We start from the raw sequence: 17,197 nt of genomic DNA on the forward strand, positions 1-17,197 counted from the left end.
AGCACTAAGTTAGCAATTAATGCATGACATAGAAAGGTGGGAAATGTATTCTTTGATCAATTTTTATCTCATTATTGTTTATTACTCAATTCTATGAAATAGCCTTTTCTTTTAATGTACTGTGGCACATTTATTAATACAACATACAGGATCTGAACAGAGTTATGCATCTGGTTACAATGAGCTAACATGGAAGAATTTGTGAAATAGCTGTGTTTATTTCATAAATCACATCAGTAACTCTGGAAAAAAAATAATCTAAAATGCCCCACTTTAGGTATGAAAAGATAGAGAGGGATATGATAAATATTTGCATGTAATATAATAACAACAACAATAAAAATAATAAAAGGATAAACTAAAACCCTAAAAGAAAGAGTTACTAGGAGGAAGAGGGTGAAGGAACAGGTATTGAAACTATACTTCTTTGAACACATTGTGTTTCAAATATTTGAGTTTAGAACTATGTACTTTAAGTAATTCTAATGAAAGCAATTCCTAAAACTCAAGAGCAAAGTGAGCAATGAACCTGTGTATATTAGAGTTGATACCACAATCATACAGAGAAGTTTTAAAATGACTTTAACACACAGTAAATTGACTGAACATACCCTGTGTGATATATCTAAAGATTTTTTAAATGCAATAAAACTCTTAGTATGTTTCTAACAATCATATTATTGATTATGTTGGCATCATGTATTGAGATAAAGCAACTGAGTAATGATGTTGATGTCATTGGGAACTGGGATTTTTTGGCATAGAAAGGAAGATGGAAAAATGAAAATGTTAAGGAAAGACCTGATAGTACCCTGATTGGAACGGAAAGCGTCAGAATATATTCATGACTTAAACACACACACACACAAACACATTTTCGGTTCTATTCATTGAAAAACTCTTGAAAGAGTGAAGAATTCATAGCAATGTACACCCATAATACCTAGATTATGGTCTCTAATTCTCACTTCTAATGCAAAAGAAACAAGAGCTCCTTAAAAGCAAATTTAAGGTTTGCGTCAAATTGCAGGTTTGAGGCAGGAAACATACAACTTAAACATGGAATATCCTGTCTCACTAAAAACAAGAAAGCCATCAAAGCCTGTTTAAGGCATAAAAAACCTCAGGAGTCAATTTGAAAAGACACCTTCTGATCACCTTTCTTCTTGTTGTCAGGAAATCAGATAATTTGAGCACTGATTAGAAGGAGCTCTGCTTCTAACTAGAAAAAGAAGAAATGGTGAACCCCAGGACTAGTAGAAGGAAAAAAATCATAAAAATAAGAGCAGAAATAAATGAAAAAGAAACAAAGGAGACTTTAGCAAAAATCAACAAATTAAAAGCTGGTTCTTTGAGAAGATAAATAAAACAGACAAACTATTAGCCAGACTCATCAAGAAAAACAGGGAGAAGAATCAAATCAACCAAATTAGAAATGAAAATGGCAAAATCGTAACAGATGACACAGAAATACAAAAGATCATAAGGGACTACTATCAACAACTATATGACAGTAAAATGGACAACTTGGAAGAAATGGATGAATTCTTAGAAAAGTATAACCTTCCAAAACTGAACCAGGAAGAAACAGAAAATCTTAATCAACCCATCCCAAGCATGGAAATTGAAACTGTAATCAAAAATCTTCCAACAAACAAAAGCCCCAGACCAGATGGATTCACAGGTGAATTCTACCAAAAATGTAGAGAGGAGCTAACACCTATCCTATCAAACTCTATCAAGCTCTTCCAGAAAGTCACAGGTAAACTGCCAAACTCATTCTATGAGGCCACAATCACCATAATACCAAAACCAGACAAAGATGCCACAAAAAAAGAAAACTACAGGCCAATATCACTGATGAACATTGATGTAAAAATCCTCAACAAATTCTAGCAAACAGAATCCAACAGCATATTAAAAAGATCATATATCATGACCAAGTGGGCTTTATCCCAGGGATGCAAGGATTCTTCAATATTCAGAAATCAATCAATGTGATACACCACATTAACAAATTGAAAGATAAAATCCATATGATTATCTCAATAGATGCAGAGAAAGTCCTTGACAAAATCCAACACTCATTTATGATTAAAAAAAAAAAAAAACCCTACAGAAAGCAGGCATAGAAGGAACATACCTTAACATAATAAAAGCCATATATGATAAACACACAGTTAACATCCTCAATGGAGAAAAATTGAAAGCTTTCCCCCTAAAGTCAGCAAGAAGACAAGGGTGCCCACTCTCACAACTACTATTCAACATAGTTTTGGAAGGTTTAGCAACAGCAGTCAGAGAAGAAAAAGAAATAAAAGGAATCCAGATGGGAAAAGAAGAAGTAAAACTCACACTGTTTGCAGATGACATGATCCTCTACATAGAAAATCCTAAAGACACCACCAGAAAATTACTAGAGCTAATCAAAGAATATAGTAAAGTTGCAGGATATAAAATTAATACACAGAACTCCCTTACATTCCTATACACTCACAATGAGAAAGCAGAAAGAGAAATTAAGGAAGCAATTCCATTCACCATTGCAATGAAAAGAATAAAATACTTAGGAATAAATCTACCTAAAGAAACAAAAGACCTATATATAGAAAACTATAAAACACTGATGAAAGAAATCAAAGATGACACAAATAGATGGAGAAATATACCATGTTCATGGATTGGAAGAATCAATATAGTGAAAATGGGTACACTACCCAAAGCAATCAATACATTCAATGCAATCCCTATCAAGAACTAGAACAAATAATATCACAATTTGTAAGGAAATACAAAAAACCTCAAATAGTCAAAGCAATTTTGAGAAAGAAGAATGGAACTGGAGGAATCCACCTGCCTGACTTCAGACTATACTACAAAGCTACAGTCACCAAGACAGTATGGTCCTGGCAGAAAGACAGAAATATAGATCAATGGAACAAAATTGAAAGCCCAGAGATAAATCCACACACCTATGGACACCTTGTCTTTGACAAAGGAGGCAAGAATATGCAATGGAGAAAAGACAATCTCTTTAACAAGTGGTGCTGGGAAAACTGGTCAACCACTTGTAAAAGAATGAAACTAGAACACTTTCTAACATCATACACAAAAATAAACTTAAAATGGATTAAAGATCTAAATGTAAGACCAGAAACTATAAAACTCCTAGAGAAAAACATAGGCAAAATTCTCTCCGACATAAATCACAGCAGGATCCTCTATGACCCACCTCCCAGAATACTGGAAATAAAAGCAAAATAAACAAATGGGACCTAATTAAAGTTAAAAGCTTTTGCACAATGAAGGAAACTATAAGCAAGGTGAAAAGACAGTCTTCAGAATGGGAGAAAATAATAGCAAATGAAGCAACTGACAAAAATTAATCTCAAAAATATACAAGCAGTTCACATAGCTCAATTCCAGAAAAATAAATGACCAAGTCAAAAAAATGGGTCAAAGAACTAAATAGACATTTCTCCAAAGAAGACATACAGATGGCTAACAAACACATGAAGATGCTTAACATCACTCATTATCAGAGAAATACAAATCAAAACTACAATGAGGTACCATCTTACACCGGACAGAATGGCTATCAAAAAATCTTCAAGCAATAAATGCTGGAAACAGTGTGGAGAAAAGGGAAGCCTCTTACACTGTTGGTGGGAATGCAAACTAGTGCAGCCACTATGGAGAACAGTGTGGAGATTCCTTAAAAAACTGGAAATAGAACTCCCATATGACCCAGCAATCCTACTGCTGGGCATACACACCAAGGAAGCCAGAACTGAAAGATACACATGTACCCCAGTGTTCACTGCAGCACTGTTTACAATAACCAGGACATGGAAGCAACCTAGATGTCCACTGGCAGATGAATGGATAAGAAAGCTGTGGTACAGTATACACAATGGAATATTACTCAGCTATTAAAAAGAATGCATTTGAATCAGTTCTAATGAGGTGGATGAAACTGGAGCCTATTGTACAGAGTGAAGTAACTCAGAAAGAAAAACAGCAATACAGTATATTAATACATATATATGGAATTTAGAAGGATGACCCTATTTGTGAGACAGCAAAAGAGACATAGATACAAAGAACAGACTTTTGGACTCTGTGGGAGAAGGCGAGGGTGGGATGATTTGAGAGAATAGCATTGAAACATATATATTACCTTATGTGAAACAGATCACCAGTCCAAGGTCCATGCTTGAAACAGGGCACTCAACCGTGAGGGATGGGATGGGGAGGGAGGTGGGAGGGGGGTTCAGGATGGGGGACACATGTACACCCATGGGTGATTCATGTCAATGTATGGCAAAAACCACTATGACATTGTGAAGTAATTAGCCTCCAATTAAAATAAATAAATAAATTTTAAAAAATAGAAAAGGAGGCCTTCTATTTTTCTTTGAAGAATGGAAATACTTTGGTTGTGTTTAAATAAATGAGGTCATAATTATGCTAAATTTGGAGGGGGAGGGCCGTATTTGAATGTATTAATTTACCAACTCATTATTTTAATAATTGGTAAAAGGAAGTAATCAAGCACTTATCCTCTCTTTCCTATATTAGCCATGTCTTAGAGTAACTACATAATTGTTGGGAATAATTTTATATGGAAGGAATAGGTTGAATAATAAATAAAATATGAATGAGAAAATCATAGTAACACTATTTTGAAAGTACTACTGTTAATGGATCCAAAATGGTCAGCAACAGCTGCTAACTCTCAAAAGGAGAAACAACCAGATATCATGTGCTTCCTAACAACACATGCAGAGTAACTTTGTCAAAAAAAGCAAACCAAGATGACATTAAACTTCTAGATACAAATACCAATTAACTGGAAATAGAACAGAGGAACAAGTTAAAAGAAACCATTAGGAGGCAATCAGCAAACTCCCAAACTCAGGACACTATACTGAGCAGTTCTTATCTATAAAATATATATACAGACAGGACTATAGATTAGGGAAGATTTAAGAGATATGCGAACTAATTGCAATTTATAAACGTTGTTACAATTCTGATTTCAACTAGTAAAGTGTATGGGGGAGGGACCCATAAAACAATGAGGACTATTTGAACACTGGACATTAATATAAAGAATTATTTTATTTTATGTTGCTTTTAGGTGGAATAATAGCATAGTTCTTTTATTTTTTTATCCTTTCTATAGACATGACAAAATATTTAGAGTTGAAATTATGTCTGAGATTTGCTTTGAAATAATCTGAGTTGTGGGGAAATACAAAGCGAAACTTGCAAATTGTTTCAAGTGGATGATTCTCTACTTTTGTACAAGTTTATACTTTTCCATATAAAAAATTATAGAGAGAAAGAATAGAATGCCTCCTGTTGTGAGGCTAGGCATAAAGAAATGAGATAGACACACAAAAATTCAAACATCAGGGTTACTTAATAAAGAACAACAAATAATAGAGGAAAAAATCGTGGCTTTAAGTCAGTTGCAATAAATTAGTTCCTTTATACACTATACTAAGAACATCAGAATCATAGTATTTACTAAGGAAAGGGGAGAACACAACACCATCCAAGAGACAGCAGTCATTTAGTCTGCAAGGCAAACCATGGGCTCATGAAAACCTGTGATATCTGTACAGAAGCTATTTGCCTAATAGCCTTGTATTGATAATGACTGTCCAATTAACATCTTCACTGCACTTGTTACACACAAGAAATCTATGAAGGATCTTAAGAGACCTTTAGTGACAAACAGGAAGGAGCCTGTACATCTCTTAGGGGTTTCTCGTAGGTAACTATAGCTAGCTTGGAACAAAAGATATCCTAAAATGGCACTGATATGAAAGTTCTTCATTCAATGCCACGTTTAAATGCCCCCATTTCCAAAACGTAAAATAAATCTGCTTTCATCCTTTGAAATCCTATGGGACTGGTAAGTCTTTTTCTATTACTGGAAAAAAAAAAAAAAAAAGCCAGTATTCTAGTTGATTTGAAAGAAGGTTGTTCTGCTCACAGAAAGATGCTGTGTCTTGGAAACACTTAAGATACTCTGCAGACGGAAATAGGGGGAAAATGCCCCGCCCCGCCCCCCATTTGAAGTTCTCCTTTCTTAGCCTGATTTCCGACAATATTTTAATATCTGAAGTTATTTGGCCATCCTTAGAAGTGCAACTTATCCTCTCACGGCACGAAAAAGTTGCCTAAGTCCGAGGAATGAGTCACTTTGCTCTGATGAGTAATCTCAGGTGTCATGGAACCTCGTTCCGAAGAAAGAGGGGAGGGGGCGTCAGATATGCAGACGGAAGAAGACAGGCCGCTGGGTATTGGATGGCGAGAACTCGATATTCCTATAATTGCGTCATTTCGAACCCAATTGGGTCCAGATGTTATGCGCACCGACGGATTACCGTCTCGGAAACTCTCAATCAGACGCAAGCGAAAGGAGAGGAGGCGGTTAATTAAATATTGAGCAGAAAGTCGCGTGGGGAGCGTGTCACGTGGGTCCCGAGACTCGGCGAGCCTGGGATAAATACCGCGCGGCAGCCAGCAGGCAAAAGACCGCGCTGCTGACCTCCTCCAACGTTGCTGCGACCGAGAGTGCGCAGCGCCCCGCGAGTGCTCAGACCAGCAGAGGAACCTCCGGGCGGGTCGGCTGCGGTAAGTGCCCGCGCGCTGTACTGCGCGCTTTCCGCGCTGCGCACCGCTCCGAGCCGGCGTCTAGCAGGGCTGGATGGGCGGCTGCTGCGGACAGCGGGGAAACAGCCGGGGGACAACTGGGGGGCTGCGAGGAAACGGGTATCCCAAGTGCTTTATCCCTCCTTGTCTTCCACCCGCACAGCCTCCTGGCTTGAAGGTATGGATTGGTGGTTGAAAGCTGGGGATTTGGGGTCTAGGAAGAAGGGAATTTGAGATTTTAGGGCTTGTCTTTCCTAACATGCACATGCAGGACTTTAGCCCTTTAGGTGGGTTGTCTTGTTTCAATCGGCCCTGAGTTCTGTTATGGGATCAAAAATTCTTTTTTTTCCCCCTCTGCCTTTTCTCCCTACTCTTCTCAGAAATCCAACATGAAAATCCTCGTGGCCTTGGCAGCGATTTTTCTCGTCTCCACTCAACTGTCTGCAGAAGAAATCGGAGCCAACGATGATCTCAATTATTGGTCCGACTGGTCCGACAGCGACCAGATCAAGGTGAGACCCATTCCCTAGATGGCCTGCGCCCTTCTTCACGGGTTTAGGAGCTGTCACTTACCACCATCCCACCATCACCCCCAGCGATAGCCACCCTAGTTACCCTAGTGGGCTCCGGGATGGGATGACAACCAGAGGCAGTGGGGACGAGCTGCGAGGGCTTGTAAAAGGAACGTCATTCCCCTGGGTCCTGCAACCGAGAACCAAGTTTCCTCTCCATCGTCGGGTCTCAGGAACTCTCTGGAGGAATAATACCCTCCCTAAGGATCCCAGGATCCTCACAAGACTGGAAACCTCACAAGGTTTCATCCCCTGGTAACGCGGATTTCGGGGACTAGTCCCGCTGCAAAAGGGCCTGGAGTTTGGAAACGCTGGGCAGGGACTGAGAGCGCGTCCGACGCAGGCAAAAGCAGGGGCAAGTGGCCAGTTGCTGGGGGCCTGGAGAGACGCAGGTGGGTGGGAAGCTAACTTCCGGCCTTGACTTTTATTTTACCGACCTGAAGACATAGCCGCAAGTTTTCCTTTAGATTGCTCGCAGGCTGTTTGCGCGAGGGACCCACATGCAGCAGGAACAGTGAGAGTCACGCACTGCTAGTCGCTCCTAAAGCGCTGTCACCTTACCTACCACCCCCGGCCAGTCCCTCCCCTCCCCCCGCCACACACACCTGTGTGCATTTAGGGCGGTGATAGGTCGCCGCAGCCAGCGCTTGAGATGAGACAAAGTCCGGTAGCTGAGAGGCTGCTGAGTGAGAGTCTGGGTGCTGGGAGCAAAGAACCGAAAGCGCTCTCAGGGCGTGGAGGCACTGTGCGTCCCGCTAACGGCAAGGCTGGGCTAGCAGGAGGCGGAGGTGCAGGACACCAACTGGGCGGGGAGGAGTGGAGAGAGGGAGCGCCCAGGCTTGAGGAAGCTCGGCTTCCTCTCTCCTCGGATCTAGTTCTCTAATCCTGGTCTGGCCCCACCGCCAGGATTTGCCCAAGGCTGGAACGCACTCCGAATTCCCAGTGCCTCGAACTGGTTGCCTTCAGGCCCGATAATCCCTGTGTTTGTCCTCTAGGAGGAAATGCCTGAGCCCTTTGAGCATCTTCTGCAGAGAATCGCTCGGAGACCCAAGCCTCAGCAGTTCTTTGGATTGATGGGCAAACGGGATGCTGGTGAGATGGGCAGTCGTCCCTCTCTGTCTCTCTGGGCAACCCACACACATACACTCCCACTCACGGTCTTAGCTGGTGCTCAGAGCACCCAGTCTCTCTTGCTCTATGAGCAGAGATTTCCACTCTAAAAGGGTATATCTGCTGGGGCGCGACTCTGGCCCTCACCTCACTAACACACATGTGCCCACAGAGGGAGGGAGATCCATCTGAACCACCAAGAACAGGAATGAACCTTTTTAGCTAAGTGCTTCCTTGCCCAAGGATCCAAACTGACAAGCAACAGGAGGGCTCAGGGTACTCAGTAGGTTCTCAGTGCTTGTGGAAAACTGACTTTAGATCACTGGGGTTAGAGTAGATTCAGCTGCCAGTGTCTTCTGATAGAAGAGTAATCTCCTTGAATTCATCACACCATCAGTGGAATGCGTGGTTAACGTCAATTTGTCTCTTGTCAGATTCCTCAATTGAAAAGCAAGTGGCCCTGTTAAAGGCCCTTTATGGTAAACATTTCTATAAATCTTTATTTTACTACTGTGAATGCACATGTGTGAAGAAAGCCTTTTGTGGACTCAAATACAGATTCTTGATAATGCCTGTTGAATTGAAGAGATGTGTTTGCTCTCTCTCTCCTGAGAATCAGAGGTGATGGACCTTGAATGCATGTCTCATAAGAAAACAAGAGACGTGGTATGGTCAGGCAGTTATTAGCAGACCTCAGAAGTCTCACAGACCTCAGTTTGAATCTGTGGCCCATGTAAACCAATTAAAACTATTCCTTTTTCTAAAACATTGCCTTTATTATTAATAATTTGGTTAGCATTTATGGTTCTGCTATATTTCTCAGGATAGTACATGAATGAGAAATGTTGCATTATTTTAAAAAACTATTTGTTTTATAATTCTCTTTAAAAATGTAGCTCCTTTTAAGCAAATCTATTGTTTGCTAATTTTATCTTTCTTTCTATAGGACATGGCCAGCTTTCTCACAAAAGTAAGTTCCAAATTATTTTGACATTTATCAAATGCAAATATAAATTATATTGAATTCCATTTTATATAATATCTAATTTTCTGTTGTAATGTAGGACTTGATATTTTTAATTAACATGATTTAAGAGTGGAGGATACTCATATTACATCCAGAACATAATTGTTTAAAGTTCCGTTGTTTAAACATATCATACCTACCATAAAGATGCATTATATTAAAAATCCTTTAGCTCCCAATTAAACTGTTGTTGAATTCCTGATCCACAGAAACTGAGATAATAAATATTTGTTGTTATTTTAAACTGCTAAAGAAAGAAAACAGAAGAGGGAAAAAGGGAAGGAGGGAGGAGTCCTTTAATTCATACAAATTGTTAGTTTTAGGTAAGAATTTCAATCCTAGGGGTAAAACTCCATGACACCTTCCTCTTCCCTGATTTTCACCCTGCCACTTCCACTGCAAAGACAAAAGCAAAAACAAAAACTGAAGCATTTATAGGCATCTCCGGGTTCATTTTAGTATGTTGGATTCCATGTTGACATAATCTATTAGAGTAATCCAGCAGTCAGTTAGGAAGATGAAGTGAATGTCTGAGTAAAGAATCCACACTAAAGTAAAGACAGAAATGTATCAATAGTTTTGTGATCCCATGATGGGATGGGAGACCTCAGTCTTTCCAAGCAGAGTGAAACATTCTTAGGGCAGCAAAGATGGCAGAATTGTGGCACTTGGCAGTCATTAGATTGCAGTCTCCTAGTTAATGGAACCAGAGTTGCAGAAAGTCCCAGGGATCCATCTTAATCACACTCACTTAGCCCAAGGTGCAATCCAACTTGGATTCTGGCTCACCGAGGGCAGAGCAGGCCACACTAAGATAGCAGCCATGTAGTATAAACCAAGCTAATATAGTATAAACCAAGAGATATTCTACCACTAGAGTTAAAATAATCATCCTTTCCAAAGGTTTCATCTTTGAAAATAAAGAAACATTTTCATATTTATTTTCTCAGGATTTTACTTTCAAAGGAATTATATATAGCACAATTCTATGTGATGAAAATAAATGTACTCTATTAAATCAAAACTTACTTTTTCCAAAGGAAATTTTTTTAACCTAGTAAAATAGAAATAATGACCTTTAGAAATTTATACGTATTAAGTATAGGATTCTGATTTAACTAAACTTTAGTTTCCTGAGAAATATAGCATATTCAGTAATATGAAGATATTTCTATCACATATGTGGCACTGACTTCCTAAAAATCAAAGCTTGCTCAAATAGCCACAATATTTAAAGCATTATATAAAATACATAAAATAGAATATGAATAAAGTATACTTGCTAATATTTAGATATAGAATTGAGAAAAGTGCTTCATTGTATTATTTTATTTACTAAGACTTACTAGGAGTCTTTATTTCTTCAGGCTCACCAAAACTTGAAATAGTTATGCATTTATTATATAGGCATAAATTTGGAAGCTTGCTTTTCTTGGTACTAGTTATAACAGTTTATTTCCTCAGATATATACATATTAAAATACCCCTAAATGTATTTTTCCAGGGCATAAAACAGATTCCTTTGTTGGACTAATGGGCAAAAGAGCTTTAAATTCTGGTATGTATAAAACCATGACTGGACATAAACAGTATCTTAAATCTACTGCTACTTTCTCAAGGCATTCTTTTCAAACTATTAAACAGGAATAATAAAATTAAAATGAGTACTTATGTTGAAAAAATCTAACTGCAATAAATAAATCCAAGAATGGATTTATAGCTGATTGAGCGAGCTAATACCACAACAGCAGTCTATCTTTCTCAAACTCCTAGTGTCTTCCCCTTTTAATCATTACCTAATCCGAATCTTTGGGCTAGTCCAATACCCTTTCTCTTATATCAGTTCAATAAGCTACACTTTACCTTACTGAACTAAGAGGGGTGGGGAAGGTGAAGGGGGGATTAAAACCAAGCTAATTAGAAAGTCTTACAAAAGGTTAAATCTGACAGTCTTCTAACACAGAAATAAACAAAAACAAATCCATTTTTACAAATCACTTGCTCTTTATGAAATTATAATAGCTCATACTCTATACCTCCTGATGAATGTTTAACACTAGGAGAGTAACATAGTCCATTCCAGTGCCTTAAAAAGAGAAACCATCAAATTATCCTAGAGGGTTTTAATCAGTCCTGGCTAGAAAACCCTTAAAGAGAAGGAGTGCTACAGTTCTCTAATTCTGAACAACTCTTTCACTTGATATAAAGGCTGCATATTTCCTTCCTTTGCTTTAGTTTCTATATTGTATGTAAACGCCACTTGTATAGATCTTAAAACTCATTTCTTAACTCATTCATCATAGTATTTTCAAGGTTAAATAACCCCTGTATCTTTTTCCTAGAGACTAATATTTTGTTAAGCTCATTCAGGCCTTATAATCAATAGGTTATTTTTCATAGAAAAGTATTCAAATTCTCTGTTTAACTTCAGTGAAATTAGAATTAAAATACTAATCATGTAATTAGTTAGAAAGTAATCACCCATCTTACCCATTTAGAGTATTTCCAGTTTCCTGAAAATCTACAACTAAGATGTGCTGACTTAACTAATCTGAAAAAGTCAAGCAAAAATGAGGTATTTTAGCCTATATATTGGTTCTCTACCTTGAAAATTTAGATAGTACTTTTGTATTTCATCAATAATTTGGAGGGTTCTCAATTTTAAAGAAGTTGTGAATGTACATAATAAAACACTAAAATTGTTTTACTGCTATGTATTATCTTCCACCTTTTAGAAATGGAATAAGTTTAAACCACATTGGCGTTATATGTATCAGAAGTATAACACTAGCCCTTATATACCTGTGGTTTTCTTGAAACCATGCCAGTCATCAACTTTTCATTTTCAGAACTGACACAGGTTTCAGAACATGCTTAACTTTACAAATAATATAGATATGTGCAATTTGGAACAAATTAGGTGCTATTAAAGGTACTTAAAATAGTAATATAATTATAGATAGTATTAAATAGAATCATTATATGAATCACAGTCAATGACTAAATCTTTGCTCCTCCATTTTAGTTAAGAAAATATCAAAGGAAAACATGGGCAAACATGTAATCTATAACCAATCAGGTACTTTGGCATATAATTGGTTGAGGCAAGGTTATCATAGTGTCTACCACCTACAGCCATCTGATCCTTACCCTGTTGTGGTAAGGACCTTTGACAGTCTGACAAGCCTAGAAACCATCTTCCCAGGGAAACCCCCATCAGCTCATACACACAAACATTTATGGTTTGAGAGGGTTCAAGGACCAGGTGAGAACTTTGCTTCCAGTTAAGACATTGTTCTCCAGCTTGATCACTAATCTGCCTTTGGTCAGTTTACATTAGCATTCACCTCCCTTCTCTGAGGAATAGAATTATGTTACGAATGCTTGCCGGCTTTGTACATGTTTGACATGTACACTATTAAAAACATTCAGCTTATTGTCGACCTCACTTAAGTGAATGCTGTATACAAATGAGCATCTGCTCAGTGGTAAAGGAGGGAAGCGACAGCACTGGAGCCTTTACCTACCTTCTCTTTCAGCAAATCCTTCTCAATGAGAAAATTGGTTAGAGTGGCATCTATGATTCCTGATGTCCTTCACAGTTCTTTCTATTCAAAGTCAGCATTTTATCCATGCATACTGAATTTTTAAAAGTGCAGTAGTTTTAAAAATCATTTATCATGTAAATCTAAGTGTATAAAGTATTAGCTAAAATAATGAAAAATGGACATAAGTATTTTGTCCAAAATCCATCACAAAAATCTGATCCTTATTCTTTTGTGGCTACAGACCCCTTTGAAATTATGTTTAATATAATAATATAATTTGGTACTTTTTTCTTTCCACATAGTCAAAGTACTTAAATTACTTGCTGGCTATATGTTAAATACCTTTGGAAACAGTGATTAATGTTTCACAGGCCATTTAGGGTGCTAGGAGGTAAGTTAAACTATGTTGTATTTAGATGATACAATTACCCTACTTTCAGACAATGAGATTGTTTTTAGTCTCATGGACAGTCTGTCATTGGAAGGAATCCAGAGGACAGTAAGAAACCTTCACACTATTAGGTACCCCTATCCTGGTGCGTCAGTGGTAAAGAATCTGCCTCCAGTGCAGGAAACATGAGTTCGACCCCTGGGTCAGGGAAGAAAGAAAGTGAAGTCGCTCAGTCGTGTCCAACTCTTTGTGACCCCAAGGACACCAGGCTCCTCCGTCCATGGGATTTTCTAAGCAAGAGTACTGGAGTGGGTTGTCATTTCCTTCTCCAGGGAACTTCCCAACCCAGGGATCGAACCCACGTCTCCCACATTGTAGAGAGACACTTTACCGTCTGAGCCACCAGGGAAGTCTGGGTCAGGAAAATCCCCTGGCAAAGGAAATGGCAACCCACTCCAGTATTCTTGCTAGGGAAATCCCATGGGCAGAGGAGCCTGGCAGGGTATAGTTCACTAAGTCACAAGAATGAGACAGAACTTAACAACGAAACCACCACCACCACATACCAGAAATCAGCAAACTTTTTCTGTAAACAGCTAGATCGTAAATATTTTAGACTGTGTGAACCATGCAGTCTCTGGAGGAACTACTCAGATCTGCCATTTTAATGTCAAAGTAGGCAAAGACACCTGGAGAAGGGAATGGCTACCCTCTCCAATATTCTTGCCTGGAGAACTCCATGGGCAGAGGAACTTAGTGGGCTACAGTGTGTGGGGTCACAGAGTCAGGCACGACTGAGCAACTAACACTTAACTAACTTAGGCAAAGACAATACATAAATGAATGGGTGTGGCCATGTTCCAATAAAATGTCATTTACAAGAAAAGATGGTGGACTGGATTTGGCCCATGACCTATATATAGTTGGTTGACTATATCCTGGAATAAAAGCCCCGCATTTTGCTTTCATCCTCCTACTATTCCTGTTTACTTTAGGCACTGTCTTTTCTGTAAATCACCAAGGTGTCTGTCACTGCTTGAGAAAGCTATGGAGAATCAATATTGCAATATATTGTGGAAGTATACTTTGAGGGCATCAAGTCTATAAGGATGACCAACATAACCAAGAATTCTGTGGATAGATCACTGTCAATCACGATAAAGACTGAGACCCGAATAGAAGATACACAAATAAGACTCTTAGAAATACTTCAGTCAAGGGATAAAGTAATGAGTTTAAAATAAATTTCCTATGCTTTGAACTTTGTTTACCTGTGTCAGTGATCTTCTTAACAAACCCTTTACCTTCTCTTTGTTCTCAGTGGCTTATGAAAGGAGTGTGATGCAGGATTATGAAAGAAGACGTAAATAGACTACCTAACATATTTATTGAGCTTCATTTGTGTCAGTGGTCAAGGAAAGGTAAAATGAGACATGTACTATGAGGAATAATTATTTATTTAATAATTGTTGTTTTGAGTTTAAAACTCAAGAAGTATTTATTTTTCATATTGTGGCAATATATGTTGTAAAAAAATGTGTTGCAATTCTAATATGACAACTCAGTCAGAAGTAGAAATCAGTGGTAACTTCTCAACAAAGCACAGTGTTCAATGAAGTTGTAAAAACCTATCAAAGATATATTCTCCAAAGAAAGGAATCATTTCTATTTCTTGGAAGCAGTCACATCAGCTACTACTACGGAAAAGAAATTCATATATAGGCTGTGCTTCTCCATTTATTTTCATGGTGAAAATGTGCTGAGAGTTGGTATCAAACTGTGTTTGTTCCCTGCGGCATGTTTCATGTTTTGTGGCTATATAGAGACATTTAAAAAGTTTTTCTGTGATTCTAAGGCATTTTATTGTACAATGTGTCATAATAGTTAACATTTTAAATAAAAGAAAAAGTATCTTAAATTGGGCCTTATTCTTTCATTAACCTTTATGTCTAATTGGCAACCTTTCTTTTAGTGGATGAGATATGTTCCAACCTGTTTTGGCTGTAAAATAATGAAACATAAAGCTACTAAATTTCTCTTTCTTAAGGAAAATGACTAAATGTAATCACAGTTTCTCTTTCCCACACGCATGCACTTGTTGTTGGGATCATTCATGGGGAAAACAATTACATTCTGGTTACCCAAACAGTAAAGGTTCAGTTCTGTTTACGTGTGTTTATGATTCTCTTTTTCAAATAGAGCAACAACCTACTTTAAAGATGCATTTTACTGATTATTCCCTTGTTGAGTAAGACAGCAGCACAGTACTATTTCAGTCCTCCTTAAAGCCCAGGGATAAGTGGACCAGTGTTTGAGTCTCACTAGAATTAAGACACTAAACCAAACTCTCACAAAGGTCACTGGAACATGCAGAAAGATAGGGAGCTGATAATATGGCATCACCCCCGTAACAAAGATAGAGCCCCTCTCTTACATTTCTAAGAACTGCCTGTGATTACTAGTGCCCATAACACTCGAGCAGAAGCACAGGTATCAGAAATACTGAGCAATCAGAGGAAAGCTCTTGTGTATATATTTGAGGGAAGGACTGCCAAGTGCCTTTCTGATTGCATACTGTTAAATACTGACAAGTGGTAAAATAACTCAGGACAAGCATTGCTCAGTAAAGTAAAATTCTGCGAGTTTTTTCTGGACTAGTGACTGTTTTTGATCAATGTTAAAACCATTTGTGAGACATGAGTGCTAAAGCATATTTTAACCTTTATATCTTTAAATGAACAATTTTTTCAAAAAAACTCCAGTGAACTGATTTTCCTTACTACACATTTAAATACTACAGATTATATTATGATCATCACTTTACAATTGAGGATATGAAGCTCAAGGAAATGTTAAGGTAAGAGATTATGACATAAGAGGAGTCAGGATTCGAAAGGAATTATGAGGCCAAAATACCAGAGCAAATTAATATCTAACAATGAGATTGATTAAGCAAATTGGCATATTGACACAACTGAAAATTATGGCATCACTTAAAATGGCATTATTGTGTGTTTAGTGACATAGAACAACATATCTGGTATATTGTTAGGCACACAGCAGTATTTCTACATTGTATGTTTGTATATATTTTTGCATAGATGTTCTAACAGGAAGGAATCATGTAATGGATAAGACTGTGGGGTTCAGAGTCAAACTACCCCATTACTTAACAGCTGTGTGATGAGGGGCAAGTCCCTTAACTTCTTTCTGCCTTATTTTCCTTATCAGTAAAACTGGACTAGTGATGCCACCAACTACTATCATGCACCACTCTACACAGAGGACAATAGCCATATGGAGTTTAGGGGAGGGTCATGGGACATGATGCACGTCAAGCTTTGAGCATGATCTCCGGCACACTGTGAGCATTCTGTGAATGTTACCTGCTGCCATTATTAGCTATTCTTCAAAATCCCCAGAGAGAAAATTAGCACTATATTATAGCCAATAAATGCTTTTTGTAGACACACAGTAGCAGCAGCAGCACGGGGGTCGATTCTAAATAGTTACCACACAAGTTAAATCTAGAACCCGTTTCACAAATTGAGTGGCTCTTTGTGCTGTGCATCAATGGGCCAGACAGCCCCCACGGCCCTTTGCTCTCTGAGATTCTGTACGTCTCTGCAGCAAGATCCCATGGTGCTGTGTGAAGACCCCCATCAGACAGTCTGCACTCCTGCCTGCTCTCCCTCCAGGCCCAGAAACCTAGCAACAGCTGAGCAGGAAAGAGACAGATTCAGCTTGAAGTTTGTACTCATGAAATATTTACTATTACTTCCCCTCTGTGGCATACTTTCTTCAACTAAAATGAGTTTTCTTCACCAATATTCTTTCTAAAATATGTTTATTCTGTTACAAAACAGCAAAAAAGATCAAT

At 38.3% G+C, this 17,197-nt stretch overlaps 1 protein-coding gene and 1 long non-coding RNA gene across 6 annotated transcripts in view; one reads left to right on the forward strand and one right to left on the reverse strand.

The window, feature by feature from the left end:
* The window catches only part of LOC132659669 (uncharacterized), a 101,167-nt gene extending 93,152 nt beyond the window's left edge, over positions 1 to 8,015 (reverse strand). Inside the window, exon 1 of the long non-coding RNA XR_009600333.1 lies at positions 7,847 to 8,015. This is a non-coding gene — a long non-coding RNA (uncharacterized LOC132659669). The remainder of the gene's footprint in view (positions 1 to 7,846) is intronic.
* TAC1 (tachykinin precursor 1) lies at positions 6,511 to 15,235 on the forward strand. 5 transcript variants are annotated; one of them, XM_012176219.5, is made up of 7 exons: positions 6,511 to 6,651; positions 7,050 to 7,181; positions 8,237 to 8,333; positions 8,786 to 8,830; positions 9,298 to 9,321; positions 10,883 to 10,936; positions 14,639 to 15,235. In XM_012176219.5, the coding sequence occupies exons 2-7, from the start codon at positions 7,059 to 7,061 to the stop codon at positions 14,686 to 14,688; spliced, it is 393 nt and encodes a 130-aa protein (XP_012031609.1). In that variant the 5' UTR covers positions 6,511 to 6,651; positions 7,050 to 7,058; the 3' UTR covers positions 14,689 to 15,235.
* Positions 15,236 to 17,197: the final 1,962 nt, after the last annotated feature.

The sequence above is a fragment of the Ovis aries genome, chromosome 4, assembly GCF_016772045.2.
Source record: "Ovis aries strain OAR_USU_Benz2616 breed Rambouillet chromosome 4, ARS-UI_Ramb_v3.0, whole genome shotgun sequence".
Classification (NCBI taxonomy): Eukaryota; Metazoa; Chordata; class Mammalia; order Artiodactyla; family Bovidae; genus Ovis; species Ovis aries.

Coding starts and splice junctions, on each gene's coding strand:
- TAC1 (XM_012176219.5), top strand. CDS start 7,059: ATGAAAATCCTCGTGGCCTTGGCAGCGATTTTTCTCGTCTCCACTCAA. Junction 8,334..8,785: donor GATGGGCAAACGGGATGCTG/GTGAGATGGGCA, acceptor GTCTCTTGTCAG/ATTCCTCAATTGAAAAGCAA. Junction 8,831..9,297: donor CCTGTTAAAGGCCCTTTATG/GTAAACATTTCT, acceptor TTCTTTCTATAG/GACATGGCCAGCTTTCTCAC.